Raw genomic sequence first — 18,560 nt, forward strand, 5'->3', positions numbered from 1 at the left:
CTCACTTTACCACAGAGCATGAAAATGGATTTTTGGTTATAACAGCAAAACATAATCAACATACCATGTTAGGTCAGCTTTCAAATCAGCCCCATTCAAGCACGGGTATACAGATATATCAACAGACTGTAGCAAGACATCTGTGACAAGTAGGCCTATACACCCAAAGGCCTGTAGTTAGCACCCCTTTACCCACAACTCATCATAGAGCATGTTTACAGTGGTATTGTATCCATAAAAACTACATTAACCCATTGGACAAGACACCAATGGGCTAATGTAGTCTTTACAGACGAGAGTTGTTTTAGTGTTTCCTTTGATTCTAGATTATTCTTGATCTGGCATGAAAGTGGTACTGCTTACCATCGCAAGAACGTTCTTGGAAAGGGATAGATACTGCGATGCTGGAGTCATGGTATGGGGAGGCATTATGCTTAATTGACACACTGAACTACAAGTGCTGGAAAAGGGGACTATGACTGTGAACGATATTCCAATGATATTCTTTGACATCATGTTCGATTGTTCTATGTTGCTGTAGGTGAAGAATTCATTTTTATGAATGGCATTACTCCACTACATCGTGAGACCGAAGATATTAACTGAGTTGAGTGACCAGCATGCTCCTCAGATCTCAACTCATGTTTGGGATGCAATAAGGAGATGTATTGCTGCTTGAAATTCCTCTCCACAAAAACAAACAAGGCCTTATCCTTGATTTGAAGGAAGAGTGGGCCAGTTTGCCTCAAGAACTCCTGAATCACTTGGTACTAAGCATGGTATGACATTTTGAGAGCTGCATCGTAGTTTCGGGTGGTCATATTCCATAGTGAAATGTCTCTCCACATAGTTTTCTGTAAGCACTCTTCATTAATTCCTTAACGACATCCTGACATTTCATTTTACAGTATTACACATCAAAGTGACAAATCATAAAAAGATATTCAGACTATTAGTTTCTAATTATTAGAAACTAATAGTGATCTAATGACTCTCTATTAGTTTCTTATATTAGGTATGGTGTTAAACAACCTGTTTATTATTTTTATTTTATTTTTTATTAGAATTATTGAAAATATGTTTTATTATGTCATAAATTTGTGCCAGATGACGGTATGAATTAAATGATGGTGTCTGAATATCTTTTTATGATTTGTCACTTTGATGTGTAATACTGTAAAATGAAATGTCAGACACTTAAGCCTGTCTCCAAGATTCAAAGGGATAAGGAGTCAGATCTAACCAGTCTGGGTAGTGACCTTTTCATCATTGATGAAAAGTCATCAACCTCTACATACAAATAGTCTAGTTGTGAAGATACTCCATATGGAAACTTTTGTTCAGTTCACACTTAGGCTAATCATTAAACAAAAATATATAATTGCCTGTCAAGTTTAATTTGCATAAATTTTGTGTTTTTGGACTATTGTTATTGTATTATATTGTTCACATTTAGTTAATTGGGTTTACTGCTTAATTGATTTCAACAAAGTGATGCACTCTTGTGTTAAAAAATTGGGAAGAATGCATGATATAATTCATTGAAACTGGAATGATAACTTTTTTTTTTTACATTTTAAAAGAGATGCTTTATCTAGAGATGCGTGGTACGGGAATGCACTAGGTGTAATTATGCAATAATATATTTCCCCTCCCCTCTACATTTTGCTATCTAGGACTGGCTAATTAAATTAACATAAAAATAGGCCTAAAAATTTCTTTTCCATTGCATTATTTTTCTGTGGGAGATCTTATCTTTCTTAGAACTTGTTTGCATTATATTCAGTTTACTTTGTATTACACTTTATTTTTTTTTGTACACTTTATATTTACACATATCACTTTAATATATTTTGTGGTATTTAAATAAGAATTATATTTTTTGTTAGATTAGTAAGCATTTTGGAACAACTTCCTGAAGTCCTTTCAGAAGGATCTTTAAATAGATATCGCCACAACCTTGCAGTGGAAGAATTCTTTGTCAAGGCTGATGGTTTCCCTGGTATGACTTGCACCTCTTACATCAGAAATCATATAGGAATAGAGCATAAACTTGGTAGAGGATGGCATGGGATGGAGGGACTCCATAGTGATAATGCTCTTCACTGTAACATGGTGAATGTAACAACTATTAGTACATCTTTTTCAAAAGAAGCAGTAAGTAAAAAATTTTAGTTATATAGTGTTAAAATTGCTGTTCACAAGTCTTATATACATAGCAGTTTATACACCAGTATTTTAAAACAGATATGCTCAAAAAAAATTGAATTCATGTAATTGAGATGTTGAAAGAAATTTGACACTGAATATATGAATTCAATTTATAAGTTTTAGTTTATTTAAAATTTTTACTACTTCTTCTTGGCTTTGCGTATTAGACAGTTGTTTGCCTGTAATGTTTTCAATGGTTTAAAAAGTCTTCTGCCCATCTCTTCCTGGGTCTCCCTCTTGATCCGTGTCCCCTTTGGTTTATATTTCCAGTCAATATTTGGCTATCTGTCTTCATTCATTCTTTCTATGTATATTTTTTCCAGTTCTTTCTATAGTTTGCGATGTCTTCTGTTATGTTAATTATGGATAATTGTTTTCTTATTTCTTCATTTCTTATCTTGTCTATTCTTTTATAGCCTGCAAGTGGTCTTAGGAACTTCATTTCTGCAGCTTCCACTTGTCATTTATCTCATTCTCCCCAAGTCCATGTTTCACTGCCATATTTCAGAATTGGTTTGGCTATTATTTTATATAATTTTATTTGGGTTGTTCTTAGACGTCTGTTTATTGAAGTATCTGTTCAAAGTTCCAATAACTGCTAGGAATTTTTGCTTTTTATATGCAATGTCAATTTCTCCATTGGGGCTTATGTAATTTCCTAAATATTTAAATTTGTTCACTTGTTCTATTACTTTGTTGTGGATGACTAGTTTGCATCTTTTAATTTCTTTACCCTGAAATGCTATTGATTTCATTTTATTTATTGAGATTTTCATGTCATACTGTTCTATTGTTCAATATACAGGGTGTTCGGGATAAATTTGACATATTTATAATTAATTATATTTTTCCGTAAGTTACATGTATTAACACACACTTCTCTTCATTTAAAAGTTTGGACCCTTCTTCATTCATATACAAGATGTCAGAAAGGATGGATAGCTGGAACCCACCTGAATCTTGGAAGAGAATAACTTGTATCATGATGATTCGTGCCCGCCATCAAAATAAGGATATTACGACTGCTGCCCAATGCTCCCTGAATACAGTAAAAACAATCAGGCATGAACTAGAGACTTGCAATGGTGACTACGAGGATGTAGCAAGAAGAAAGATCCCTAGCAGACGATCTGATTGCGTTCGTACAGCAGAATTCCTCGCAAATCTGCAGGAACAGGTGTTGAAGAACCCTGGCATTGGAATTCGGGCTTTGTTCGTGGAGTTGCTAACTGTAGTCAAGCCCTGGATAACAAGGGTAGGCAATGGTAGGCCGTATGTATGGCAGCAGGATTCGGCCCCTTGCCACACCTCTGGGAAAAGTCAAAAATGGTTGTCTGAAAATTTCTACGACTTCACCAGTCCAAATGTTTGGCCTCCAAACTCCCCAGACCTTAACCCCATGGATTATTTTGTATGGGGCGCAGTTGAAAAAGACACCAATCGCACTTCCAGTAATACAAAAGCCCAGTTAATGGATAAAATTAAAACAGTTTTTGCGGCCCTTCCCAGGGAGACTGTAGCATCAGCTTGTTCGAGGTTCCGAAGCAGAATTGAAGCTGTGATCGATGCTAATGGTGGTTATTTTGAGTAAATCTTGTTGATAGTATTGTAATTAACTCTGCCTGTAATGTTTTTTTGTCAATTCATTAAATTTAATAGATACAAAGAAGATTTTCTTTTTCCTTACGAAACTGTCAAATTTATCCCGAACACCCTGTATGTAGATTTTTCTGTAATTGGTCTTCATTTTCAGCAAAAATAACTTGATCATCAACATACAAAAGGCTGGTTAATTCTTTATTTCCTATTTTAATTTTTTTTTAGGTAGCATCATGAAGGTTGACTGTAACCAGTCTCGAGGAATTATGCCTGTATCATAGATCTTATTAAATAGCTTTAGTAATATAGTAATATTGTTGCCTTCTAATAACTTTACTATTTCTGCTGGTATTCTATCAGGGCCTAAGACTTTACCATTTTTAGATGAGCTCAGCGCACATTTTACCTCTGATCTTAGACTGCATGGATCTTCCATCTGTTCGTAAGCATTTTCCGTGTTCTGCCTGTTATCAGTAAAGAGTTCTTCTACATATTTCACCCATTCTTTTCAGATATTATTTCTCCCTTTTTGTTTTGAAGGATACACAGTTGTTTTTTCTTAAATATGCCTGAGGTCTCTTTCAGCTCTTTGTTTAGATTAAAACTGTCATGCTTTTCCTGTAGAAATTCTATTTCTTTACATTTTTTATTCATTCAGATTTCTTTTGCTTCTTTGATCTTGTCTTTAATAATTTTCTGAACCTCTTTATATTTTGTTGGACTATGATTTTTACATGATCTGCATTGATCCATGAGAGAAAGAATTTCGTCAGTTATCGAATCTTTCTTTTTTAATGCTCTATCAGGACACAAGGTATTGGTACATTTCTCTATGAAGACAGATTTTAATTTGTCCCATGATTCATCGACCCTCATGACGTCATCATTCTTGATAAGTGCTATCTCTTGATTCAGTTCTTGACTCAGTTTTTTTCTTATATCTGGGTTTTTTAACTTTCCTAGATCAAACATATTTTGTTGATGTTTCAATATCCGCACTAGGATAGATTTTTGCACTCTTTATGGAACTTCAAAATCGTTGATTAATTAGCAAGTAATCAATTTGGTTTCTGACTATATGCATTATTATTCTGTGGTGATCGCAAAGTATATAGCCTTCGGGATGGTAGCTTAAACCACTTGTTTGTAATTGTTAGTTTCTCTTCTTTGCAGAATTGAATAAGATGGTCTCCTCTCATTTCTTGTTCCCAATCAATGTTCCCCAACTATATATCCACTTCTACCTTTACCAATTTTAGTATTGAAATCACCCACCATGATGTTAATATCATTTTTCTTTGTATTTTTCATTAGTTCTTTTAATTGATCATAAAATTCTTCGATCTCGGTTTCCTTCTTGTCAGCAGTAGGGACATAGACCTGTATAAGATTAACATCTAGTGGTTGACCTTTCAATTTTAATATCATCATCATCCGATCTGTGTAGTGGATGAAAGTCAACAGTGACTTATTGGCATCTTTGTTTAATATTATTCCAACTCCATTTTTCATGATTGTTTTCATCACTACTTACACTAGTAGTGAAATTCAAATCAAATAAAAAATTCAATATTATTATTAAATAAATGATACATACATCACTTTGCTCATCAAAATAAGTTCTTTAATTTATACACAAAAATTAAATTATTATAAAATACAATAAATAATGAAAATGCAATGTAAACACAAATGTCAAAATGGAATGCCTTAATACATATTGGTAGTTGTTCCTATAAAATGCAAACCAATGAAAAATTAGCCAAAATATATATAGCGTCATCTTTATAGAATAAGAACGTCCACAGACATAAGACCAAGTAGATGGTATTAATATCAAAGAAATGTGATATTAAAAATGAAGATATCAGATCTTAACAGATCATAACTTGTTTATTAATATTCAAGAATGTAAAAGCAGAGACAATCTAAGTTGATAATGGCACTTAAATAGAACAGAAGTTGAAAAATTAGCAAAACAGATTTTTTGAAGCAGGTAACAACAAGGAAAAGATTCAGATCAATCTATTTAAGAACACCTTTGAAGACAGAAAATTAAAAGCTCATGAAATTAAAAACCAAAATAACAATATCCATCTACAAGAACATTAAGAAAAATATTCAAAGAAATTAGTAAAGAAATCTTATTTGTTTGAATATCAGTACCACCTAACCCAATTAAATCCACACAGTGGTGATGACAAGATTGCTTCTGGAAATGATTCAGTTATTATTGAAACTTTGAGTAATTAAAGTAGTTATGGGTAGCCCTGTGGAAATGGTATTTGCATCCATGGTGCTAGGCAGCTCAAAAAAATCTGGAAATTTGATTCTAGTAACCAACTAGCAGAACCTTTTCTTAGAGTTTCTTAGACCAGTTCTTGAGTTAATCAATCTATGGCACAAGCAAGTAGGATTTTTTGCTCTCAGGAATTTAGGTCCTTCATTCCATTAACTCAAGAAAACAGTCAATAGAACTCTCACTATTTCAGACAATAATACATAGTGTTACAGACTACGGGGTTGTTAGATTGTAATTTCTTCTCAGTCACGTTTTATTGTCTTATAACTCTGTCCCGTTAGTATTTAATTGGTTGTAGGCTATCACTCGAACATGAAGAAAATTTATATTATACTGCGCCACTCCATATTCTGAATTGCAAGAGCAATTTAGATAAATCAACCTTCAACTGTATTAGGTTGTCATAAGCTGATTTTAGGCTGAGGTTTTTATTTTTATTACATAGGGTTCCTGCTGAGATTCGTATTATTTTAATGAGCGGGGCAATGAAACAATCAGGCATGTACAAGATTCGATTCAAACAAAATTATTTAATGCAGTGTCACATAAATTACATCATAACACAGCATTCCAACAGGGACATTACAATTAAACGAATACAAAACTCTCATTAAGATTCTAGTATACCACTCAGCTGAGCTCAAACTTTATGATTAAAGATTATAATTAACAGATCTTATCCTTCTTGTTACAAAGGACTTCTATCATGACTTTACTCTGATCAAGGTTATATTTCAAAACATTTAAATATCAAATCAGTTCAAGATATTCAGAATGAATACAACTCATGAACCATCAGACATTCATTTGTACTTCGCTAAGCTCAGTCAATCAATTTTAGTTCTTGTAAGTTCGAGATTCCTAAATTACAACAAATAGGCTTCTCAGTATTCTCTTTCAGTCATTGAACACCTGATTCAATAATATAGCATTTATCACTTGAAGAGGGAAAAGTCTTAGCACATCACACATTAAATCTTGACCTGCTGAATAGATTGATTAACTCAGGAACTGGTCTAAGAAACTCTAAGAAAAGGTTCTGCTAGTTGAAGATTTAGAGCTTGATTTTGAGCTGCCTTGCACCATGGATGCAAATACTTTTTCTACAGGGCTACCCAGAACTACTTTAATTACTCAAAGTTTCAATGATAACTGAATTATATATTCTAGAACCAATCTTGTCATCACCACTGTGTGGATTTAATTGGGTTAGGTGGTACTGATAGTCAAACAAATAAGATTTCTTTACTAATTTCTTTGAATATTTTTCTAAATGTTCTTGTAGAGGGATTTGTTATTTTGGTTTTTATTTCATGAGCTTTTAATTTTCTGTCTTCAAAGATGTTCTTAAATAGATTGATCCTGTATGTTGATCTGAATCTTTTCCTTGTTGTTACTGGCTTCAAAAAATCTGTTTTGCTAATTTTTCATCTTCTATTCTATTTAAGTGCCATTATCAACTTAGATTGTCTCTGCTTTTGCATTCTTGAATATTAATAAACAAGTTATGATCTGTTAAGATCTGATATCTTCATTTTTAATATCACATTTCTTTGATATTAATACCATCTACTTGGTCTTATGTCTGTGGACGCTCTTATTCTATAAAGATGCGCTATATATATTTTGGCTAATTTTTCATTGGTTTGCATTTTATAGGAACAACTACCAATATGTATTAAGGCATTCCATTTTGACATTTGTGTTTACATTGCATTTTCATTATTTATTGTATTTCATAATAATTTAATTTTTGTGTATAAATTAAAGAACTTATTTTGATGAGCAAAATGATGTATGTATCATTTATTTAATAATAATATTGATTTTTTTATTTGATTTGAATTTCACTACTAGTGAAAGTAGTGAAAACTACTAGTGGAAGTAGTGAAAACAATCATGAAAAACGGAGTTGAAATAATATTAAACAAAGATGCCAATAAATCACTGTTGACTTTCATCCACTACACAGATCGGATGATGATGATATTAAAATTGAAAGGTCAACCACTAGATGTTAATCTTATACAGGTCTATGTCCCTACTGCTGACAAGAAGGAAACAGAGATCGAAGAATTTTATGATCAATTAAAAGAACTTAAAAAATACAAAGAAAAATGATATTAACATCATGGTGGGTGATTTCAATACTAGAGTTGGTAAAGGTAGAAGTGGATATATAGTTGGGGAACATTGATTGGGAACAAGAAATGAGAAGAGACCGTCTTATTCAATTCTGCCAAGAAGAGAAACTAACAATTACAAACAAGTGGTTTAAGCTACCATCCCGGAGGCTATATACTTTGCGATCACCATAGAATAATAATGCACACATAGTCAGAAACCAAATTGATTACTTGCTAATTAATCAACGATTTTGAAGTTCCATAAAGAGTGCAAAAATCTATCCTAGTGCGGATATTGCAACATCAACAAAATATGTTTGATCTAGGAAAGTTAAAAAACCCAGATATAAGAAAAAACTGAGTCAAGAACTGAATCAAGAGATAGCACTTATCAAGAATGATGACGTCATGAGGGTCGATGAATCATGGGACAAATTAAAATCTGTGTTCATAGAGAAATGTACCAATACCTTGTGTCCTGATAGAGCATTAAAAAAGAAAGATTCGATAACTGACGAAATTCTTTCTCTCATGGATCACTGCAGATCATGTAAAAATCATAGTCCAACAAAATATAAAGAGGTTCAGAAAATTATTAAAGACAAGATCAAAGAAGCAAAAGAAATCTGAATGAATAAAAAATGTAAAGAAATAGAATTTCTACAGGAAAAGCATGACAGTTTTAATCTAAACAAAGAGCTGAAAAAGACCTCAGGCATATTTAAGAAAAAACAACTGTGTATCCTTCAAAACAAAAAGGGAGAAATAATATCTGAAAAGAATGGGTGAAATATGTAGAAGAACTCTTTACTGATAACAGACAGAACACGGAAATGCTTACGAACAGATGGAAGATCCATGCATTCTAAGATCAGAGGTAAAATGTGCGCTGAGCTCATCTAAAAATGGTAAAGTCTTAGGCCCTGATAGAATACCAGCAGAAATAGTAAAGTTATTAGAAGGCAACAACATTACTATATTACTAAAGCTATTTAATAAGAATTTTGATACAGGCATAATTCCTCGAGACTGGTTACAGTCAACCTTCATCATGCTATCTCTAAAAAAAAAAAAAAAAAAAAAGCAAATTCAAAAACTTGTAATGACTAAAGAATGATCAGTGTAATCAAATCATGGTCTCAAAATGTTCTGAAAATAATTCAGAAAAGAATATACAGAAAATCTGAAGACACCATCGGTGATACCCAATTTGGCTTTAGAAGTGGTTTAGGAACGAGAGAGGCTCTTTTCTGTTCTCAAATCTTATTCCAGAAATGTAGTGACCAAAACAAGGAAGTATTCATTTGCTTCATTGACTTCGTGAAAGCATTTGACAAAGTCCAACATACTGAAATGATTGAGTTATTAAAAAGAATTGGATTAGATTGTAAAGACATCAGGATCATTGAAAACTTATATTTGGGCCAAAAGACATCTGTTCAAGTTGATGACATTATTACAGACTCCATTAACATCAAACAAGGAATATGGCAACAATATATCGCTCTCCTTTTTAACATATACTCAAAAGCCATATTTGAAAAAATCTTAAAAGGGAGAGAAGAGAGGATTAATTTACATTAATCCTCTCATAGTAACATCATCAATAACATCCAATATGATGATGATGATGATGACACAGTTCTCCTAGCTGACAATATTAAGAACCTTTGAAATCTTCTGGAACTAGTGAACGAAGAGAGTGAAATTCATGGTCAAAAGCAAGTAACAAATTCTTATTCAGCACTTTCTTTAGACATGAAACAAATAGTGACAAAATTTAAATATCTCAGATGCTGGCTGAATGAAGAATGCATTCCAGAAATAGAAACAAAAGTTAGAATTGAAATGGGAAGAAAAAATTTTCTCCTGATGAAATCAATACTGTGTAACTGCAATTTACATTTTGAGCTTAGAGTATGCATGGTTAAATACTATGTATTGTCTGTACTGCTGTACAGGGCAAGTAATATACCTCGAAGATAACATCGATAACAAATAAATAAAAAACTTGAAGCCTTTGAGATGTGGTTATACAGATGAATGTTAAAAATCCTATCAACAGCCAAAACGTTCAATCAAGAAATACTGGAACAAATGGGGAAATCACATGAACTTTTAGATACCATAAAAAAAAGAGGGGTGCTTAAGGGTCAAAGCTGTATAACTGAGAGGAGACCTCCACATAGCCTTTAAAGGAATGCGGAGAACCGACCAGGGCTTCTGACCTAATGTCCAATCCTCACCTTCTCGTGGTGCACCCTGTTGGGTATCTACTTTGATACTGAACGAACGAGGATGGGCTGGCAATTTGGGATTTAGCCGACCAAATTGTATTCTTATTGGTTAAACCAAAATAAAAAATGATGGTACAACATGACAAAATTTCATGCCGGCTGGGGCGTCGCCCGGTTAAACAAGGCCCCCGCTGTTTTCGCCAGGGAACCAGGGCGAACAGCGAAAAGTCAGCTACTGGAACAAATCTGAAAACAAACCCCAACTCAACATCACCAGAGTTAAGGATCGGTACTATCAACGTAAGAAGCCTGAATGGCAAAGAAATGGAGCTAGCTGAGGAATTAGATAAGTACCAGATCGACATAATAGGGGTGACTGAAACAAAAAAGACCAAAACTGGTGAGATCTTTCTGAGCAATAAATACAAAATGTTATATTCAGGCAATGACAATCAAGGAAAAGAAGGAGTAGCCATAGTATTCAACACAAAATACGAGGCTAATCTTCTTGAATGGCAGTCAGTCTCAAGTAGAGTAATGTGGGCAAATATGAGAATGGGGAACTGGACAATGAGACTTATTTGTGCCTATGGTCCCACAGAAGGTTCTACTAAGGTAGAAGTGGAGGAATTTTTTGAGGCTTTAGAAAAAGCAACTGACACAATGAAAAATGAAAAATTGGTCCTTGTTGGGGATCTAAATAGTAGAGTAGGAAATGATTGTGAGACTTACAAAAATATTTTGGGAAAATTTGGAGAAAAGAGCAAAGCTAATAATAATGGCAAATATCTGTTGGATTTCTGCTCAGGACATGGACTGGTTATTACTAACACCATGTTCCAACATAAAAATGTGCACAAATTCACATGGAGAGAAGAGGCTAGGAATAAGAAAAGTCTCATTGACTATGTTATTGTTGATAGTGATGTTTTCTCCCTGGTGCAGGACACCAGAGTGTACAGAGGATTTGAAATTGGAAGTGATCACTATTTAGTCTTGAGCAGGATAAAATTGAATTTCATATTGAAAAGAATAACATGTAAGAAAGTTTTAAAGCGAATAAAAGTTGAGCAGCTCTCAGATGTAAACTGTAGACTAAAATACAGAAATATTATTGAAAAGAAAATGAAAGAGTTTGAGAACAGGAATCAAACCTTGGAGATTCAGTGGCAAACTCTGAAGGAAACATTGATTGATTCTGCCAGAGAGGCATGTGGTGAGGTTGTGTGCAAAGATAAAAAAATCAGAACTCCCTGGTGGACACAGGAAGTTAAAGAGGCAGTGAAGGAAAAGAAGAAAGCATATCAAAAGTTCCTGGCAAATAAGTCAGCTTTTACTCTTACAGAATACAGAGACAAATGTAAGAAAGCTAAACAGTGTGTAAAACTAGCTAAACAAAAGTCATGGGAGGACTTTGGCAAGAATATAGAAAATAAATATCAAGAAGGTGGCAAAATATTCTGGAGGTTGTTGAAGAAGCTTAGGAATGGAGGAAAGAGTGCTGTAAAAGGAATTAGAGATGATAAAGGTGAAATGAAAACAGGAGAAAAAGATATCCTTGAAGTATGGAGTAATTACTTTGAAAAACTGCTAAATGAAACAAGCAGTGATGACAGCACAGTGATAAAAAACACTGACCAGGCATGCAGTCAGGAATACATATCCATACTTGAAGTGGAAAAAGCCATCAAAGGCTTGAAATGTGGAAAGGCAGCAGGAGTAGATGATATTCGACCAGAAATGCTGAAGTATGGTGGTATAAGAGTCTTACAGTGGCTGCACTGCATAGTTCAGAAAGCCTGGACAGAGGGACGAATTCCCGATGATTGGAGTAGAGCTCTCATAGTACCCATATATAAAAAGGGAAATAAAACTGAATGTGAGAATTACAGAGGTATTTCCCTACTGAGTGTTCCTGGCAAGATCTATGCAAGTATACTTGAGAAACGGTTGAGAAGAATTGTGGAAGAAAAGCTTGGTGAAGAACAAGCTGGATTCAGGCCAAATAGAGGCTGTCAGGATCAGATCTTCACTTTACGACAAATAGTCGAGAAAGCATGGGAATATAACAAAGATCTGTATTTAAGTTTTGTCGATTTGGAAAAGGCATATGACAAGGTGCCAAGAGAGAAGCTATTCAATACGCTGCAGTTATATGGTGTCAATGGGGCATTATATCAAGCAATACTTAGTCTTTATTTGAGTTGTGAGTCAGCAGTTAGAATTGAAGGAAGTACAGGAAGATGGTTTAATGTTAAATCTGGTGTGAGACAAGGATGTACATTATCCCCTCTGTTATTCATTATCTATATGGATCACATTATGAAGGAATGTGGTATTAAACCTGATATGAAAATTGGAGATGTTAATGTCAGCTCTTTGCTTTATGCGGATGATGTTATACTTCTAAATAAATCCGCTAGAAGTCTGCAAGATTCTCTGACTAAATTGAATAGCTGTTGTAATAGATATGGTATGAAGGTCAGCAATAAAAAGACAAAGACAATGAAAATAGGCAGAATCATTGAAAATGTCAACTGTGTTGTGAATGGAGAACCTGTGGAACAAGTAAAACATTTCAGCTACTTAGGCACAATTTTTACTGAAGATGGTAAACTAAATATAGAAATAGACAACAGAATCAGCAAAGCTGGTATCGTGGGAAGTCAATTGAATAAATTCATATGGAATAAGAAAGAAATTAGTCGGAACACTAAATTAGCTGTATACAAGACTGTGTTCAAACCAATTTTAACTTATGGATCTGAGAGCTGGGTCAGAAGTAAAACACTTGACCAAAGACTAGAGACCGCAGATATGAGAGTCCTGAGAAAGATTCGAGGCGTGAACAGATGGCATCAATGGCAATATCATATTAAAAATGAGGATATTAGGAAAGAACTTGACATTGTCAGCATCCAGGAATGCGTTAGCAGAGCTAATCTCAGATGGTATGGTCACTTAAATAGAATGGGAGAGGAAAGATTAGCAAAACAAGTGTTCTCTGCCAGGTTGGCAGGAAAACGACCCAGAGGAAGACCAAGATATAGGTGGATTGATACGGTACAAAGTGCCTTAGACGATAGAAATATAAGATCTGATAATGTTGGAGTCTTGACAAGTAACAGACTGATTTGGAGGAAAATTGTTGATAGGAAGTTAGTAATGATGTAATTTTTTCATGTAGTACTGTCATATCCTGTACACCCCTTGAGGGTACATGGCAGGAATTTGATGATGATGATGATGATAAAAAAAAGAAGAAAAACTGCATATTTTGGTCACCTACTTTGTAATGAATAATATAAGATACTTCAATTGATTATAAAAGGGAAGATAAATGGAAGAAAGGACAAGGAAGATGAAGAAAATTTTGACCTGCAGACATCAGACAGTGGACTGGCATGAGTTCTGAGGGACTGTTTAGAGTTGACAGTGGATCGTTCAAAATTTGCCAAGGTGGTTGCTGACCTTTGATAAGAGATGGCACTCGAAGAAGAAGATATATGCCATAATAATTTTATCATTATGATGGCATATATTATATCATAGGTGCAAACCTGGCCATGAGAATAAGATGTTGTAACTGGGATTGAGCGTAATGGGTGTAGCATTTTTAGGAATGATAGGAGAGGAGGGAGAGTACTACTAATTCTATTAGATGACTTGAATCCAGTTAGGGTATAAATACATGAAAGCAATAATGGTAATAATGTCTCATATAGCAGTGAGTTTGAAGCTATTTGGTGTGAAGTGGCTGAGGATGAAAATATGTTGAGGTGTTGTTACAGACCTGGCAGTTCAGTTGCATGGGGTGAAGAAATGCATTGTCAAATTTTTCTGATGGGCACTAAATGAATGATCATTATGAGTGACTTTAATTATCCAAACATTGATTGGGTAGAAGATAAATTTCAAGATAAGAATGAAGCAGAATTTAATGAGGTTCTTACAAGAAACTTTCTCAAGTAGCATTTAAAAGAAGGAACTCAAAGTGCATTTAAAAGAAGGAATTCAAAGTCAATGAGTGTTAGATTTGTTTATGATGCCACAAGGGTCTCCATTAAGAATATGACTGTTTTACCACCAGTGTGATCATACTGTATTTTCTCGTGAAGTAGCTAATTATATTGATGTTCCAATTAAATTGGACAGGTCATATGCTGAACTACAAACCTGGAAATTATGACCAGCTTAGGAGAATACTATATTTGGTCACGGTATGGGAAAAATATCAGCAATACATAGAAATCCCTTAAAAAAAAGTGCTTAAATGAGGCAGTATCTGAATATATCTCTAGAGTTTGAAAAATAGATAGGCTTTGAGCAAAATGGATGTGTAACCGTATTAAACAAGAGATCTATAAGAAGAAGATAATGTGGAAGGAATATCATACGAATAAAGAGTGAGAAGAATTATGAAATACATAAAGTGCAGGCCATAAAAGTAACGAATATTGTGCAGAAAGCTAATTCGGAGTTGAAAAGAAATTGGCTATGCAGCTAAAGGCAATCCAAAAGAATTTTATCATTATGCCACAAGTAAAAGAAAAAATTAATGTGAAAGAATGCTTTACTGAATGCAGATGCTACTCTAGTGTCAGAGCTAATGAGATTGTTCAGTTAATGAGTGCTCACTTTGCTAAGATACATCAACCAGGTGTAAGCTACTACATTGAATGAAGGGTTAGAGGTGCATGAGAATGAGGTTAGTTGCGTAACCTGGATAAGAATTCAATAATATTGATAGATGAAACTCGGCACATATGTTAAAGCTCTGTTCAGCCAAGCCAAATTGGCTAGGCCAGCTGTACTTTGCAAAGAACAGCAGGGTTTACTAAAGGAAAGTCATGTTTTAGCAATTTGCATTATATTTTATAATAATGCTATTATAAAATATAATGCAAATTATATTTTACGATAGCAGTAGTATTATAATGTAGTAGTAGCTATGGCTAAGTTGGATAAAGGATACACTAGGATATACTATGATAACTGTTGGATTTTGCTAAGGCATTTGATAGGATATCACATGAATGACTGTTGCATAAACTTGAGAATATGAGTTTGGAATATAAACTCTTGACTCGGATAAGTGGATTGTTGACATACAGGTATACAGTGAGTGTGAATCTGCCAGATTTAAGATGGTGACTACAGGGTTCAGTCCTTGGACCATTGCTGTTCAATCTATATGTTAGTGATATTAGGAAGGATCTAACAGGAAGGAATATTCAGTTGTTAGCTGATAATGTAAAGATACTCAGGGCAATCAGGGTTGCTACTCATATCCAGCACTTACAGAATGATTTGAATAGGCTAGAAATTTGGGCAGATGAAAATGGCTATCATTTCAACATTAGTAAGTGGAAAGTTATGCACATTGGCATGATGAGATTTCTAGCAGCATATTATATTAGCCGGGTGATACTACAAGAAACTGATGAGGCTAAGGATCTTGGCACAATGGTGGATATGAATTTGAAGTTCAAATGCCACATAGCAAAAATTTCAAATACAACTCAGAGGATAATTGTGATGTTGAAAGGAACCTTGACATGTGAGAAAAAAAAAATGTATATATATATATAATGCTCCATGCAGATTTATTTCATGCTTATTCTCTCATCACCTGTATGATATACAGTTGATTAAATAACATTCAATTCCTTCAGTTTTGAGGGCAGTCAGCTGCATGGAATATGTCCTTGATATGACTGCATTTGGACTGCTGTTTGCAGATTTTTGGTCTCCTGGGGGTCCAACACTTAAAGGAGATGCAGAAAAGCTGCAAAGAGGAGTTATAAAGATGAGAGGTATTACAATGCTAGATTGAAATACCTAGCATTGTAATAGAGTGGACTGCAGAAAGTGTTAGATAGGAGAAAGCAGGGTGATATAATAGAGGTCTGTAAACTTCTGAATGGCATTATAGAATATCCTCTGATGAAATTTTTCATTATATGGAAGGTGGTGAGAGAACACTGGAGCATCCATGGAAGTTAAGTGTGTTCACAGTTAAGAAAGGGGTAAGAGTTAGATTTTTCTCTCACAGAGCAGTGAGTGCATCTAGTGTCAATGAGTTTAAGAGAAAGTATGACAGTTGGTTTGTGTGATGTATAACCTCCTTTGATGAATCTTTGACTTCCTGAAGGTTTCAGATAATAATAATAATATTGGTGTAATTATGCTTAGAGAACTTGATGGGGCTAGGGTTCTTGAAGTTATGGTGGATTGGAATTTGAATTTCAAAGATCCCATATCAAAACTTACATATACAACTCAGTCAGAAGATGATTCAATGTTGAAATGAACATTGACATATAAGAATGTCATTTTGCTTGTTTACAAGGCCTTGATGCTGGTTACTGTGTGCAGATTCAGTCTCCTGGATTTTAAGAGGATAAATAAGCTGTGTAAAGGGTGCAGAGAAGAGTAGCAAAGATGATATTGGGATTATAGAATATAAATTGAGGAGAGATTAAGAGTACGTGAACTGCAGATAGTGGTAAATAGGAAAAAGAGGAGTGATATGAGGTCTACAAACTTCTGAAAGGATGTTATAGGTTACCGAATGATGAAATTTGTTGTTATATGGAAGGTGGGGGAGAGGACCTGGAGTCATCATGGAAGTTAAGTTTGTGCGATTAAGAAAGGGGGGGGATAAGTGACTGCAGGAACAGCTTGCCTGTTCATATAACGAGTGCATTTAATGTGAATTAGCTTAAGAGAAGGTATAGTAGCTAGTGTGGGTGATGTATGACTTTGAGTTTTTGATTCCCTGGGTGTCTCAGATAATAATAATAATAATAATCATAACAATGAACAGTAGAGAGAGCAAAACTGGTATGTTTGGGAACAAGTTGAATAAATTTATATTAAATAAGAGATGAATTAGCTGAAACATTAAACTAATAGTTTCAAACCAAATTTAAGTTATGGATGTGAGCATTCAGGTAAGAAATAAAGCAGATGATTATAGAAGAATTATAGAGAGAGCAGATGGTTTCAGTAGTAGAATCATGATGGTGATATTAGAAAAAAAAAATATATTGTTAGCATGTGTGTGTTGCTGGCTAGTTTAAGATGATATGGTCAGTGGGAGAGAAATGGCAGGAAAAAGATCTAGAGTACAATCAAAATTTTGATGAATTGAGTAAGAAGTTCAAAATATTATAGATGACAGTATTGGAGATCTGACCAATATCAGATTAATATGGAAGACAATTTGATGAGTTTTTAATGGCACTTGTGACATGGTAATGATTATTAGATACACATATTCACAAGAATAAATAATAATCATTTTATTATTGCAAACATTTGTCTAATAATCAATAATTGGAGGCAAATTACTGATAAAAAGCTGGTAATAAATAAAATAATGGAAAGTTAGTCATGTAGTTGTACGATAGTATTCTGTACACCTCTTGAGGGTACAGAAAGGAAATTTAATGGAGATGATAATGATACTAACTGTAAATTTTTAAACTCAGTTTGGAAGGTGCGAGTTGTGTAGTACTGTCCTTCAATTGAGAATGCATGTTTTTGAAGAAAATGTTCTATAGTTTGCCTGATCGAGTTTTGATAGTAGATGGTAAGGATAACATGTTTCTTTTGGTGACTTGAATGCTGAAGTTATAAATAATGACAAACTGGAGAATATCCTGGACAACCAGAGTATGGGAAAGTAAATTATTGTTGAATCTGTGTGGTAAACATAATTTAGTATTAGGTAGTGCAATCTTTCAGCATCAAGGAATACAAAAATTAAATAAATGAAATAAAAGAAGTGGTGTTTCACATCAGCATCTAGTTATTGGATGATCCCTGCATTTATGTTTGAAAAAATAAACAAGGAAAAACTCTTAATGGACATTAATTTAGTATTGCTAAATTATAAAATGCTGAATGTTTGAAAGTTTTTTCACTTGGTTATACTATAAATTAAAGATGCCAAGAAATTCTATTCTTGGTTTAATACTTTAGCCAAGTGAAAGCAAATACAAATTTGCACATGAAGTAACATCACAACTGGGCTACTTCTATCCTTTCTTTTAGTGTTGCAACGTGATCAGCATTCAT

At 34.0% G+C, this 18,560-nt stretch overlaps 1 protein-coding gene across 2 annotated transcripts in view; it reads left to right on the top strand.

Moving 5' to 3' along the window:
* The window catches only part of Remo (Remoulade), a 338,339-nt gene that overhangs the window by 185,280 nt on the left and 134,499 nt on the right, over nt 1-18,560 (top strand). For both annotated transcript variants that reach the window (XM_090393156.1, XM_090393157.1), the window contains exon 11: nt 1,890-2,157. In XM_090393156.1, the coding sequence (XP_090249282.1) occupies nt 1,890-2,157 (268 nt within the window). The remainder of the gene's footprint in view (nt 1-1,889; nt 2,158-18,560) is intronic.

The sequence above is a fragment of the Typopeltis vanoorti genome, chromosome 5 (assembly GCF_054136105.1).
Source record: "Typopeltis vanoorti isolate ZY-2024b chromosome 5, IOZ_Tvanoo_1.0, whole genome shotgun sequence".
Lineage (NCBI taxonomy): Eukaryota > Metazoa > Arthropoda > Arachnida > Uropygi > Thelyphonidae > Typopeltis > Typopeltis vanoorti.